This window comes from Podarcis filfolensis (assembly GCF_964270895.1).
Source record: "Podarcis filfolensis genome assembly, chromosome: 4".
In the NCBI taxonomy this organism is placed as follows: Eukaryota; Metazoa; Chordata; class Lepidosauria; order Squamata; family Lacertidae; genus Podarcis; species Podarcis filfolensis.
In genome coordinates, this window is record NC_139607.1 from 84,665,179 (window position 1) to 84,680,711 (window position 15,533).

At 39.6% G+C, this 15,533-nt stretch overlaps 1 protein-coding gene across 1 annotated transcript in view; it reads right to left on the reverse strand.

Moving 5' to 3' along the window:
- The window catches only part of DYNC2H1 (dynein cytoplasmic 2 heavy chain 1), a 144,528-nt gene that overhangs the window by 110,470 nt on the left and 18,525 nt on the right, over window positions 1–15,533 (reverse strand). Inside the window, exons 17-33 of the mRNA XM_083608904.1 lie at window positions 15,220–15,448; window positions 13,623–13,750; window positions 12,645–12,760; window positions 11,971–12,098; window positions 10,880–11,029; window positions 9,250–9,455; window positions 8,443–8,598; window positions 8,239–8,353; window positions 7,692–7,862; window positions 5,279–5,661; window positions 4,912–5,044; window positions 4,257–4,374; window positions 3,633–3,745; window positions 3,425–3,544; window positions 2,404–2,554; window positions 950–1,152; window positions 203–385 (exon numbers count right to left, since the gene is read on the reverse strand). Of these exons, the coding sequence (XP_083465030.1) occupies window positions 203–385; window positions 950–1,152; window positions 2,404–2,554; window positions 3,425–3,544; window positions 3,633–3,745; window positions 4,257–4,374; window positions 4,912–5,044; window positions 5,279–5,661; window positions 7,692–7,862; window positions 8,239–8,353; window positions 8,443–8,598; window positions 9,250–9,455; window positions 10,880–11,029; window positions 11,971–12,098; window positions 12,645–12,760; window positions 13,623–13,750; window positions 15,220–15,448 (2,803 nt within the window). The remainder of the gene's footprint in view (window positions 1–202; window positions 386–949; window positions 1,153–2,403; window positions 2,555–3,424; window positions 3,545–3,632; window positions 3,746–4,256; window positions 4,375–4,911; window positions 5,045–5,278; window positions 5,662–7,691; window positions 7,863–8,238; window positions 8,354–8,442; window positions 8,599–9,249; window positions 9,456–10,879; window positions 11,030–11,970; window positions 12,099–12,644; window positions 12,761–13,622; window positions 13,751–15,219; window positions 15,449–15,533) is intronic.

Sequence of the window (15,533 nt, forward strand, 5' to 3'; positions counted from 1 at the left end):
GCGGCAGGGGCAAATACTGTCTGAACATTGCTGTATTTATTAATAGAGTAACATTATAAATTGTTGTTAATTCAGGATAATTTTACTTTGCTTTTCACAACCTGACTTCAAAAGGGACTTGCAAAAATATAGCATCAAAAATAAAGCAGCAGTAGCTTATAAAGGCCAAAACGAGGACTTGGAATTGCATATGCTGTCTCACCTCATCACAATTAAAAACTAAAACTTGTCTTCCAAGCAGTCCTCCCAGAGCCTTTACAGATTCTGTCTTGCCAGTTCCTGCTGGACCATAAGGATTCCCTCCGAGGCCCATCTTCATAGCTTGGGTAAGCGTGAGGTAACACTTATCAGTTAATGGCGTGTAAACAAGCTTTGGCAAATTACCCTAATGACATAAAGAAACATATCTTACCACCCAGCACAATAAGATCAAATTTACAATCCTAGCTCAATCGTACAGATGTAAAATAGACAACAGAACTGCAAACTCCAAATAAGTAATAATCTATGCTTGTCATATATGAGGGAAACCATGCAAATGTGCATAAGTCTATATTTCCTGAAGTCGCCCACAAATCTGTTAGCTTGCCATGGAAGGAAGGAAGCACACCATGAAGTGAAAGAGGTACCTTATATATGTCATATGGTTGGACAGTTGGTGATTAAAAAAAGCTAAACAAAAATGACTATTACAGTTGATGGGGACCATGTTATCAAGAGCAAACACAAATGAAAATAATTATCCATTCATTCTGGGATACAGGAGTCAAGAAGTGTTTCAAGCACTTCAGCTAGTGAGCAAGGATGACTATAGTTTTTGCTCCCCTTAAATAATATGGAATGTGCTATGAAGGAGGGATGGGGAAAGCGGTAGTATTTCTGAATGCAAGAAAAATGCATGATTAGGAGATGCCTGCAATAAATCTTGAAACTGAAATGAGAACAGTACCTGATACTCATAAGTGTACTCGAGTTCAGCATCCACCATTTGAATGCAGCATCTTTGATTCTTTAGATAAAACCTGAGTTGCTTCTTCCAGGCCCAGTCATCATTGCTCTGCACCTGGGCTTCATTTAGCTGCCGCACAGCATCAATGTTATGAATAACATCAAGTATAAGAGCTTTAAGCTTCAGCTCAAGGATCCCAGATTCTGAAGATAAATAATATTATTTCCAGGAGACCATTAAGCAGACCGTTAAAAGTTTAAAAGCAATTATATCAGCCTCTTATTTATCTTGCTTTATCCAATCATAAGCTTCTCATTCACGCTTACAAATAAAATGTAACAAAAGGAGGGAAAGTGCCACCCATTGTATACAATGTAACTATTTAACAGAAGATGTAATTTTTTTAGGATCTGAATTTAGAAGCAGCTTGCCAAGTGGCTTGTCTTACAGCATTAATTTTTAATAATTTTATTATTTATACCTCGCTCATCTGGCTGGGTTTCCCCAGCTACTCTTATGGTATACAGTGGTACCTCGGGTTACATACGCTTCAGGTTACATACACTTCAGGTTACAGACTCTGCTAACCCAGAAATAGTACCTCAGGTTAAGTACTTTGCTTCAGGATGAGAATAGAAATTGCGCGGCGGCAGCAGGAGGCCCCATTAGCTAAAGTGGTGCTTCAGGTTAAGAACAGTTTCAGATTAAGAACGGACCTCCAGAACGAATTAAGTACTTAACCCGAGGTACCACTGTACATTAAATGGTTTACATTACAGTTAGCATTGGAACGTCTACTTCAAATGGATTAGAGGATCAAACTTCTCACCCAGCAGATGCCCAGATGTCATATCCATTATTTTTAACCTAAAATTATTGGTTGTGATAAACAGATGAGGTAGTAGTACACCTATGAACTGAGAACTACCACCCCATCACCAACTTTCCCTTTTAGGACAAAATGTTTCCCTTGGGGAAATGTAAGTATCACCTGAGGACACCTTACATGCACAAGGAATCCTACATCCCCCGACCTGGACTTTGAAGTCAGGAGAGGGGGTCTTTCTGGGTGTTCTAGGCGAATCAAAATGTTAGGATGCGCTGACCTGTGATGGTTCCATAGTTCACTAATGATATTTGGCAATTCATTGATAATGTTAATTGTTCAATTGTAATTTCTCTCTCTAATACATTGTTTTATACTATTTTGGAAGCCACTGTGATACCTTTGCAATATAGAGCAGTCAAAATGAAATACTACGCATTAATCACATACAAAACAGTTCTGGATTACAGTCAAAATGGGTACAACCATACAAAATTACAGCCGTCATTCCGATTGTACAATTAGGGGGATAAAATTTTTAATATAATTATTAACAGCAAGTGTGCTTCAGTTATGAGAAAATAATTTCAAGCCTGGGGGAAAAAGCCATTGCAATCCTCTTTCATACCTGTATTGCCTGAATCTTCTGTATTAGTGTCTATGCTGGTGTAATGCTCCAATTTAGCCATCAGTTCTAATTCTAACTGTTGCAAATTACCTTCTTTGATTGCACATTCAACATCTTCTGTGAACTGAATTTGTTCAGCTAAACAAATAATCTATTGGGAAAACAATATTCATAAGCAAGAATGGATTTATATGTATTCAGTGATAGATGCTTCAACAAATCTTAGCACTTCATTCAGTGTTAAGCAAACTTCAAACCCACACTACTCCTCTGCTAAAACATACTAATAAGCAAAGAGCTCTTCAAGTAGCTGGTTAACAATCTAATGTATGTTTTTTTAAGAATGCATTGAGTTCAATGGGGCTTAGTTCCAGCTAAAGGGGACTAAGTCGTTTTTTTTAAATGTATGGAAATAAAGGGTTATGTTTATTTGAAGAGAGTAATAATCTTGAGGTTCAAAGAATAGATTGAGCTGCTATGCAACAGCTACAGGCTACAGGCACCATAAGTGACTGGTAAGAGTCACCCACCACTCAGCCTGGAGTAGAGTGACTCAAACAGGCAGCTCTTGGCTGCAAGCTGTTGTAGCTCACTGCACCATTCACAGAAGCACTGGGAGTTGTTTGCAAAAACCAGGAGACTTCAATCCTGCCTAGGGTCTGCTGGGGTTCTGGGAACAGAAGGTAGCAACACAGTAAGTTTATGGTCATGCCCTTAACTTTTAGGTTTCCATTAAATATTATTTAAAGCCAGCCCAGATGAAGCTTCAGTTACTATTGGGCTTCTTAAAAATACAGTGTTCCAACAAACAAACAAACAAAAGTGTTCCCACCTTTACCAGAGTTTTCTACCAAAACTGTGCCTGACCTTCAAAGATAAATGAATAAAATCCAATACAACTATCTGTTAACCTCCGCCTGTTAGCTTTAATTCAAAGTGCACAAAAATATTATTCCTCCAAATGCAGTCTCTCCTTAAACAATTTTAATAACTACCATATTGCAAAAGAAGGAAGAACTACCTGTGAGGGGAAAAGTGATGGATCAATTGAACCCTGAGTTCTTTTCCCAGCAGTTACGCAGTCACACAGTAACTGTTTCAATGTTTCTTTCATCACCGAAGAAAGTTTGTTTAGCCAAACCTAGCAAATAACATAAAAGGAAACATCACAAATCACACTTACTTCTCCCAGTTTGTGTTATTATTATGTTTGAAGTCTACTTTCTTACCTCAACATCATTTGATAGGAGGATTTTATTTTTTAAAGGTACAACTTCGCCTTCTAAAGATTTCATTGCAAGAATGTTTTTAAAGTCCTCATCAAAGCTCACACTGTGAATTCCTGTTAATTAACAGCATAATATTCAATTAATGAAGTATAATCTACTCCATGTTATTAGATTACAATAAAGCTTTTATACTACAGTACTATGTTTCATAAGAGAGGATTCAGTGTCTAAGTAAATGTGTTCATAATTAATGACATAATTTTATTAAAAGGTTCATCATTGTTATATGCATGCATGCATAAATGACAAGACAATTATTATTTTTTAAAAGCAAGACTTCTGAAGAAAGATTTTCATCAGCCTTCTGTGGCTCAGGTGTTATACTTGAAGTATTTTCCAACTTTTCCATATCAACTGCTAGAAAGGAACTCTTTTTTATTATTTGAAAGTGATGATGATTGTAACTAAAGGTGCTTTGAAGGCTTCTATTGCCAGGAAACTAAGAACTGACTGCCAGCTGTTTCTAGATATATTCAGGTTTGTAAAACCCTTGCACACAACATTGTTTTATGCATGAATTGCTTCTCATGTGGCATCCTGAAACAATGAAATGACTCAACTTACCAGCAAAAAGCTTCTTCAGGTGAGACTGAATAACTAAAGGATTGGTAGACTGTCCCAAGATTTCTAGAAGATCATCGTCCCCAATAAAATAGAATCTAGGAAATGCAGAGCGCTTTTCCTGTTTCAAAATAGATGAATTCATTCTGATTTTAATGCTAATATCATATTCCTCACTTTCTTACAAATGAAAATAGGCATAGCTCTGTACTTTTAACTTTGCTATCCGTGCACCAAGGTATACTGGTCAAACAGCCCACCAAGATTGGGGCAAGCACCTCTCTGCTTGTTATATGCTGCATTTATTTGATACGGCAATTGCCTCTCCTACACTGACAGGAGTTTATGTTAATAAAATACCCCAAACAATTTATTTTTAAATAATATATATCTAATAGAACCAGAGGCCATTCCGTGCTGCCTGCTTTTCTGCATGCGCCCCTGCCCACGACATTCACCAGCCTGTAGCAACTAGGCTTGCTGAATCCTCACTGGGCTGTTTGGGTGTTTCGCTTTTGTTTTTTTGCCCTTTTAGGTTGCTTCTATTTTTCCCTACTTCTACAATCCTTGGGATGCACAAACACATTCTTTCGTGTTTCTCAGTGACCCTATTCTGACTCCATCTATGTCAGCTCATTATTAGATTAGAAATGTTTACCTCCAAGAATTCATTTAAGGATTTCTGACATCTCTGAAGCTGGTCAAGAATAGTGATCAAGGCATTTCTTATTCCTGCTCGAGCAGTCAAGGATGTTATGCGGTTGTCAAGCTTGATATCTAACAATATTGATCTTTTAAAAGAATGGGGGTGGGGGGGGGAATATGTCATTATAATGTGAAAGGTCATAGATTAATTCCTAAGTTATTGCTGCAGTTGCATCCATGTTATAAAACTATTAATTCTGTTCCTGGGTATGAAAACACATGAGATTAAAATAAGCTGTGCATACTTTTTTGCATTGTTTCATTCTGAAGAATGTTTTGAGATATTTGGATTGAAAGACATTGTGCAGCATAAAACTGACCTGAAGTCTTCATCGACTCTGTTGAAGCGGGCTTGCTCACGAGGTAAAGCTCCACGCCCAAAAATGGGTTCTAGATAGACCCACTTCCTCTGAATTTGATTTAAATTTTGAAGATACTCATCCAGCTCAGCAAGTTTCTTCTCCCAAACAAAAACTTTATCTTGAAAACCTTTGTAATATGGAGAGTCCTTGAGTGACTGGAGGAGGCAACGATTGTCACCAACCTGGTTGACAATGTCTTTCCAGTCCTTAATCAATTTAATCATCCGGCTCTGGCTGTCTTCATAATCTGTCAATGAAAAGACAGCTCCAATTCCCCACAACTCGAGCTCACGCAGGGCTTCTCGGATTGTAACTTCGCCATGAGCCCGACTGTTCAAATCCTGTTTTCGGACACAAATCACATTCAAGCAAATGTTTTGACTCTCATTTCTACTACAGCCAAACTTAAAACAAAAAGAGATTCAGACAAATGACAAGTCATGAAATATACAGTGGTACCTCGGGTTACATACGCTTCAGGTTACATACACTTCAGGTTACAGACTCCGCTAACCCAGAAATATTACCTTGGGTTAAGAACTTTGCTTCAGGATGAGAACAGAAATCGTGCTCCGGCGGCGCGGTGGCAGCAGGAGGCCCCATTAGCTAAAGTGGTGCTTCAGGTTAAGAACAGTTTCAGGTTAAGAACGGACCTCCAGAACGAATTAAGTACTTAACCCGAGGTACCACTGTAATTTGTTAATCAATACAAGATTATCTTTTCAAAATCAAACACTGTGGAACTAGCTACATATTGGTACACATGTGAATGATGATTTAAGGATCTAAATAAAAGGTTCTATGACAAACGCCACCTTTTCATTCACACAACAGCCACTCCCATGAATCTTATGGAATCCACAATGTGGCTCTGAATACCAGTTGCTGAGAATCACAGATGAGCAGAATGCTGCTGCGCTGAAGTCCTGCTTGCATGCTTCCCGCAGGCATCTGAACTAGATGGGCCCTTGCCTGATCCAGCAAGATCTACTTATGTTCACACAGTGAGCCTCCTGAAACAACCTGGGAGAAACACGCTCCTCCACTTCTGTTCTATGCGGCCTAGGACCCACATACCTACGGGACCGCCTCTCCTGTTATGCCCCGCGGAGGACCTTAAGGTCCACAAATGACAACATTTTGGAGGTCCCAAGTCGCAAGGTGGTTAGATTGGTCTCAACTAGGGCCAGGGCCTTTTCAGTACTGGCCCCAACTTGGTGGAACGCTCTGTCACAAGAGACTAGGGCCCTGCGGGACTTGGCATCTTTCTGCAGGGCCTGCAAGGTTTGGACTCAGTCTGACCCTTATGTTTCCCTCCCCTTATGGTTTTGATCTATGGGCTATTATTAAAATGAGGCTGCATTTTAAATTGTATTTTTAACTTGTATTTTAAATTGTTTTTTCCCCTATTATGTTTTTATTGTAATTTTACTGGTGTTAGCCGCCCTGAGCCCAGCTCTGGCCGGGGAGGGCGGGGTATAAATAGAATAGAATAGAATAGAATAAAATAAAATAAAAATAATTCTATCACTCCACTCTCCTTCCACTAACTTAGGTGTCAGGAAATGATCTAAAAGAATCTGAAACCTGCTGCTCATTCTCCAGGCAACAGTCACTCACACACTCACACAACTAGAAAAACAGGGCCACAAAATAGGAGTGTGTGTACACACACACACACACACACCCCTGCTTCAGGAAAAAGACAGGAAATTGCTGAGCTAGATGGACCAATGGTCTGCCTTTGGATGGCCATTTGTCATAGGTGCTTTAGTTGAGATTCCTGCATTGCAAGGAGTTTGAACTAAATGAGGCTCGGGATCCCTTCCATCTCTACAATTCTATGATTCTATGATCCAGAGAGTAAGGTAAGGTAAAGGTTATGGACCGCTGGATGGTTAAGTCCAGTCAAAGGCGACTATGGGGTTGCGGCGCTCATTTCGCATTCAGGCTGAGGGAGCCGGCGTTTGTCCACAGACAGCTTTCTAGGTCATGTGGCTGTTTACCTTGCTGCCGCAGCAGTACCAACTTATCTACGTGCACTGGCATGCTTTCGAACTGCTAGGTTGGCAGGACCTGGGACAGAGCAATGGGAGCTCACCCTGGTGCAGGGATTCAAACCACCGACCTTCTGACCCGCAAGGCCAAGAGGCTCAGTGGTTTAGACCACAGCACATCCCTCTGATCCAGAGAGTGACCCCCTGAGAATGAATTGTGTTTCCCAGCTTTGGACACTAGAGGGCAACCTTGATCCACATGCCCTCCATTCAGCACCACAGAAGAACGGAAACTACAAAAATGTTTCAATAGCCAAGTAACTGCTCCACATAATTTTCTGCTTCACAGTACAACTTTGAAAAGTAATTCTTGCCTTCAGTTCTGCTGCTTTTTCCACGATGACATCAGCCACTTTTAGAAGGTCTCCAAATACCAAGTTCTCTAGACTAGTACCCTTGGGAAGACCAAGAATACGAAAGAGGTCCAGCCAATGATCTGGCGACAGATGTTCTCCTCTAACGTATTTCAAGACAGGAAGTGTCATCTTTGGCAATAAATAAATAAATAAATGTAAATGTCTACCTCGTTTTAATATATCCTTGTTACATTCAGACACATTACAAGATTATTCTTCTGTTATATGCATGCAAAGTATTATTAAAATCTGGAAGGAAGCTCAAAATGTATCTAACTTTCTACATGACAGAACAATTCCTTATCTTGCTGGGCTCCTTTTGTGAGAAAGGGTGGGTTAAAAATTAATTAATTGATATGAGATGCCTTCTTCTTGCACAACTATTGAATTTAACCCTCCATAAACACATATACATTTATATATAAAAACACCTCTCATAAATTTTGTACAAAGTATTCCAATACATCCTTTTTGCTTTCTTCCCCTTTTAAATTCAGCACCTTACTTTGTATGTGTCAACCTCTTTCTGCAACTTCACAGTCATTATAGTGTGTTCCTCAATCTTTCTCAGCTTGTCATGCCAGTTCAATAAGAATTCTTCAAACAAGTAGGTCTTGCTTCTGCAATGGAACACATGTCAAAGAAAGTTCACAATGGGTCAACTACTGTTATAACCAAGGAATGCCAGCAGTTCAGAAGAAAGACAGACCTGAATGTAATCCAGTCTTCATTGGCTTTTTCTTGAAAACCTTCTTGGAATTGTTCATATAATGCCCAAATTTCTGCACAGCTCTCAATGTCTCTGCGTATTTCATCGGCTAAAGAGAAATCAGGCTCTTCTAACTCAAAGTGACAGCAGTCATTGCTGAAGGAAAAGAACATGGCAATGTTAAAAGCGTGTCCCAGAGAAAATTTTATATCCCCCTCTTCCCTTAAAGAGCTCAGACTGGGCTAAATGGGGCTTCTGTCCACATGGCTTCAACAATGCTGAAATATCAGCTGCTCTCAAACCATTAACTGGGCCATTTTATTTTTATTACATAACTGAAGTTCTCTAGGCAACAAGAGAATCCTGGCCAAGCGAACAATTGAAGGTTCTGCTAATGTGGATGTTTGCATTGACAAGATATCTTTTACACAAAGCTAAAGAAAATTCATGATCTTTCCATTCCAAAATTATCATAATTACTACATATATTGCCTTGCTATTTAAGCATTACAAGACACAGAATTGACAATTTCAGGAAATGACACTTTATACATGGTTATATTCTGCTTCTTATTGTCTAGCTTGCTTTAAAAAATTGTATACTTTATTATTTTATTTATTATTTGTTTATATTTATTAAAACCTTCATCGGTAGATCTCAGGACAGTTCACAACATAAAAATACAAGATAAAAAACACAAAATGCAGAATAACAAATACAAATCACAAACCCCACCACCCCTCACCTCTCCTGGACACCACTTATGAGTAATATATATATTCATGCATATGGAGAAATAAACATACATTAACTTTTGTTTTGTGTTCTCAAGTTCATCAAACTCAATTTTCTTTTCCTTTATGGTCTCAGCACTCTTCTGCAGCAAATCATGATGACCTGTTTCGATTACATCATCCTTGGGTTTTAACTGGTCCCAGCGAGCTTTAAACTTCTCCAGCTCTTGAAAGTATGTATGAATACGTGACATCACATTACTTTTCATCACTTCAATCTAAAGAACAAAGAGTGAGGTTTAAAATGAAAATCTTACTACTTTCCTTGGAAAGCTTATACTAAAAGCAGACAGATGCTATCAGTCTGCCTAATAGTGCATTACAGACATATTAGAGGAGCTATTATTCAAACTAGCATTGCCGTATTTTATATTTCATAGAAAAGGAATTATGTAGATACACTTGTCACAGAGCCAACTCACGACAGTAAAATGTGGATTTGGTGGCAAAATCACATTTGGTGCTGTGCAGTGGGTCAAGTGGTCCTCAAAGAACATGTTATTGAAGCATCTGTGTTCACAGCTATAGGCTTTTATTAATAATATTTTTAGATTGTCTGATATAAAGTAAATCTCTGGGCATATTTTTCTGCCATGTAAAAATTTGCAGGGGGGTCCCAAACAACATTCCCTCCCCACTTCCTCTATTCAGCTGTCCTTGCTCCAAAATCCTGTTGCAAAACATGCTGAGCAGTCCAGAACACTCTACACTGGTACCTTGGTTGTGCAATGGCTTGGCTCCCGAACAAATTGGCTCCCAAACGCCGCAAACCCGGAAGTAAGTGTTCTGGTTTGTGAACGTTTTTTGGAAGCCGAACATCCGACACGGCTTCCGTGGCTTCCAATTGGCTGCAGGAGCTTCCTGCACTCAATCGGAAGCCACGTCTCAGTTTTCGAACAGTTCCGGGAGTCAAATGGACTCCCGGAATGGATTACGTTTGACAACTAAGGTACCACTGTACTGGCAAAAGCATTATAGCCCTCTAAACCAAAGTTACACTATCAGAGGGGTTGGGAACTGAAGGCCTGAGGACCAAATACAGACCTCCAGGCCTCTCTATCTGCCCCTTCCAATTCTCTCTACAGCTCTGCTTCATATGCAGAGCACTTTTGCCTGGCTTGAATGTGTCCTTGAATGTTATACCTGTTGCTGGGAATCACAGGTAGGAAAAACGCTGTTGTGCTCATGCCCAGTTTGCTGGCTTCCCACAGGCATCTGGTTGGCTACTGTGAAAACAGGATGCTAGACTAGATCATAGCTGTCCACTTTTCCCTTTTCTTGCGAGGAATCCTATTCGGAATAAGGGAATTTCCCTTTAAAAAAGGGAAACGCTGGCAGCTATGGACTAGATGGGCCACTGGCCTGATCCAGCAGGCTATTCTGTTAACAACTCTTGCTTGATGAAGACTAGAGGGGGATGTGGGTGTGCAGGAAATAGCCTAATGTACACAGGTAAAATTTACACGTGTTGCTCTCCCCACTCTTGCCTCCAGTCCCTGCCCACTATTGGCATGTGGCCCCCGGAAAGTTGCCCCCAAGGAAATACTGCCCTCAAGCTGAAAAACGGTCCCATCCCTGACAGAATCAAAAGATGTTCATGCACAACTAAAGGGGGGAATGTTTACAATTCACCCCAAATTACCTGCTCTCTTATCATAAGCTGATGACTTTCCATCATTAATTCAAATTTATCCCACGTAGCTCTCAGGTTGCCAATTGTTTCAATGCCCCCACCAGCCACAGTTCGCAGAAGTTTGTTTTTACCTTCTGCTTCTTGAAAGAGACGGAAGATCTAAACAAAGAGGTTTTTTAATTAGTAAAATTGTCAATGCCAACGTATTTGTTTATGCCAGTAAATGCTACAACATTAACCTTTGTTTTAGATTTATTCAAACTGCAATAAATTGCCCCCAACAGTTTTCCAAGTTTCTTTATTTTTCTTTATATTGAGCAAGACTTTGGGTACAATTGTCATTCAGCCAGAGATATGGCAGCTTAAGTCTTTCACGCTGACTGAACAAGGCATCAGTTACCTGATCCTGGTGGATCTCAAGTCAGTGTAGGTCCTGAAAAGGTGAAGGCTCCAGGTGAATGATGGGAAAGGGGCAGGAATGGGGGGGGGGTACCTTACACTAGGTGCTAAGCCAATTCACCTCGGTAACATGATCTGACGATCTGGTATAAGTTCCACCAGCAAAAAGGGTGCTGTTAAGTCAAGCCACACAATGAAATCAATGGAGTGGCCCTCATAAAACAGGCCCAGGCTCACCCAGCAGTCCCACTCCCCACACAAATGGCACTGCAAACACCACTCTTTTTAAACCACAAACAAGCACAGAAAAAACTCTCAGCATGAAGGCAGAAGTAAAAACTGGTAGGGGCTGGCCAGGTGACAGCAGAAATCTCTTATTCAACTGAAATCCTGCCTGCAAACACTAGATGGCGCTCACCCCACCTGAGATACTCATTCACTCAAAGGACAATAGACCTGTAATCACATCCCATATCCCCTACCTGGCCAGGCACCTCCATTTGGTCAGGGAACAAGAGCCTGATGTTTGCGTCCTTGACCAAGCAGAGCGAGGAGAACTGTACAGGGATATGAAAGGTCTCCCATTCACCATGACCACTTAGCATGTTGAATGCCCATATGCAATGCCAAGAGAGGGTCTGTTGTATCCTACAACGACCCCCTCCATGCAGGGGAGACTTGGTAGTACAGAAAAAAATTACCTCTTCTTTTTTGTCTTTTAGGTTTTTATATTTTAAATTATCTTCTGTTATTTCATCTACAGTTTGGGGCCTTGCTATCAAGGTTTTCATGGCATCATTGAGAAATGAAGAAATATCATGTAGATGACCTAAACAAAGGAAAATAGAAAACAAAAGTTTTGGTTTAACACAACACAAATGGTACAGCAGGGGAAAGTCTTTTCTTTCTTTCCTCCCACAAGGAAAACAGCATAAGCAACCAGACAAAAGCATCGTACTGGATTTTAACAGTTTTTAAAAATTGGGGCTGTAACTAGACATAATGCACAGCCCTTAATAACAGTACAACCCAAAACAGTTTAATTGGTGAAATATCACTTAAGAATGCTTAGTCCCACTGCAGTTAATATTACTTACTGAGCAGCAAAAGATGGATGTGGGATAAGACTGTTTAATGTACAAAATAATCGCTCTTATTATGAAAGGTTATTATGAATGATGCAACCAAATGCACAAATGTTACTTTTCAAAAGCCAGGCCAGCACGCCCACCAGAGTCACTATATGTCACAACATATCTGATAACTAAAATAATGCTATGCAAGGTAACTGTTTTTCACAGAGGGAGCAGGAGTGAACAATTTATTGCTATTTTCTAAAACTTTAGCAAGAACGTTTCTCTCTTTTGAGCATTACCTTGTATGGACTTTCTCAAAGACATCACGAGAACATCATACAACTTCTGGATAAGATCATCAATCATAGACTTCACAGGGTTGCAATTCACTATTATGCAATCAACCTTCACAGTGCTTCAAGAATTAAGACAACCAATTATATAATAATATAGAATACAGAGTTTAAAATAAACTTTAAACTGTACAGATTTGAAATATGATCCATTTGTCTTATTCAGTTGTAACAACAAACCATGGGCTGTCATAAGCATGAGCCTGAACAAACCTCTGACTCTTCTACCACACCTCCACCATCTCTTTCACATTCAAGAAGAGATTACTGAAAGCTTTTCGCATTGCTTATGAATAAATAAACCTGTTTGTGGTTTAATAGCTTGGTTCATTAATTAACCACAATTAGAAGAAACTAAAGTCTCTCATATTTGACTATAACAAGAAGCTAGTTTATTTGAAAGCTCCTCTCATGCATGCAGGGCAAAGGAGCGCAGAGCATGCAAATTCAAATTCAAAGGGGAAAGAGTGCTGATAACATTCATGTGCATCCCCAAGTTGTTCAGCTTTTTGGGACACCAGAAGGTTGCCCCACATTGCTCTACATCAGACACACCAATCATTCAAATTGTGGTTTAACTCTCTTTAGAGAGGTTTTGACTAGACTGACCTGGCACTGGCTTCTCTGATTTTCAATTTATCATGAGACTCAGTTCAAGATTCTGGTTTTAATCACTATAGCCCTAAACATCCTGTGACTAAATTATCTCAATAAGTACTTTCCTGCATGAGTATGCCTAATAACTTTGATCTGTTCCACGTCCACTCAAAACTAAAAATTACCCCAAATGAGATTCCTCCACCTCCCAATTTCCACTGACAGATTATTCAGGCATAAAATGAATTTGCTCATACAGTCCATGCTATCAAAACTAACACATGCAGGAACCTATTACTCATTTATAGTTCTTCCAGGGTACAATACCTTGGAAGGCGCTCCACTTCTTTTCCTCGCACTTTTAGGGCTTTGAAATTTTTTTCCCAGTCCTGTTCATTGAAAAGATGATTCTCCACCAGAGCTTCCATATCGACTTGTCCAATTATAACCCACTCCTTTGCCGTAGCATCCATATTTTTATAACAGAGAAGATGAAAGGTCCTTTGTGTAAAATACTCAACATATTTTTTTTAAACAAAACGCTAATTTTCTAAACAGGCAAACAAAGCATGACTCAAATGACTCTGATGAAGTTGGCTCTTACCTACATGAACCCTTGACATCATAAATCAAAGCACAATCCCATCTTTTCATACCAGAAACTGTAGGTATACACTCCCTGCAGTTTCACTGTCCATGATGGCATCTCATGCTAGATAGAGGAGGTACACTGTTTATTTAAATGGTCACACATTCATGGGGCCAAAAAATGAGATGAACTGCAGGACTCTAAAGGCCTCTGTGTTTGCAAGTCTCAGATCACTGTCCTACCATCTATCTGGACATTTCAGAAATCTTACAGCCTGTCTACACACACAGTGTATACCTGGCCCTTAAAGCCACCCCTGGTGAATTAATCATTTTAAACACAATAGCTGAGATTCACATGTTCCAGCTGTTTCTTAAGCAGCTGGTCATGCAACGATGTCCACATTCCCATAGCTTCTTTTCAAATTTCTCCTCCAAAACTCTACACTTAAGGTCAGACAGCTAATCCAAAAGAAAATTCTGAAAGAACTCTAGTTCACAAGTGCTGACATTCAAATTAAGTGCCTTGTGGGATTGAAGCTCGTAACAGAAGTTCCTTTATACACCATATTTGCACTGCTTCAGCCAAATCCTACTGGTTAGCATGTCATAGCCACACCTAAGAACCTCCTACTAAACATTTGTTGAATATTTGTGGGCAATCCATCTCTAATAATCAAAAAATTTGAACAGCAATTATTATATTTTATATTTGATATATAGAACAAAAGGCTGCAGTTCTAAGCAAATTTACAAATAACTCCCATTGATTTTAGTGGAATTTACAGTGGTACCTCGGGTTACATACGCTTCGGGTTACATACGCTTCAGGTTACAGACTCCGCTAACCCAGAAATAGTACCTCAGGTTAAGAACTTTGCTTCAGAATGAGAACAGAAATTGTGCTCCGGCAGCGCAGCAGCAGCGGAAGGCCCCATTAGCTAAAGTGGTGCTTCAGGTTAAGAACAGTTTCAGGTTAAGAACGGACCTCCAGAATGAATTAAGTACATAACCCGAGGTACCACTGTATATCTGAGTAAGTAAGTTCAAGCAGCTAGCAGATGTGCATCAATTAGCATGCAGCAGACATGTGCTAGGAAGACACAGCCAATCAGCACACTCTGGTGCATGCCCTTAAGAGATGCATTTCTAATCTATATACCTTACATGTTTATTGCAAGCAATATAAATACATGACCTGCAACAAATGTGATTGCAACATGAAGTGAAGAAGCACTCTGGTGCTTGACTAAGCAGAATGGAATATAAATGAAGGTTAAGCTGCTTCTAAGCCCATGTTTAAAAGCCCTTGAAGCAAATGCAACTATTTCTGCACCTTAAATTGGTCCGCAACTTCTGCCAATCTTCGGAACAAGTCTTCCGCTTTACTGAAAGTGGTGAGAAATCCACTTGCGTTTCTTTCAGTCATGACAGAAAAAATGCACTCCTCATCAGTTTCACTCACGCCCCTAAATTGGTTTGGAATAGATATGAATCTCTTCATTTCTCTATAATATCTTGCTCGTACTTCTTCAAAAGGAGGTTTAAACTGTATTCTTCCTTGTCTGAAAAAATGTTTTTTAAAATACATTAGCGATTAGAATCACATACCATGGACCAGCCAGGTTTACTATATTACTATATTAGTAG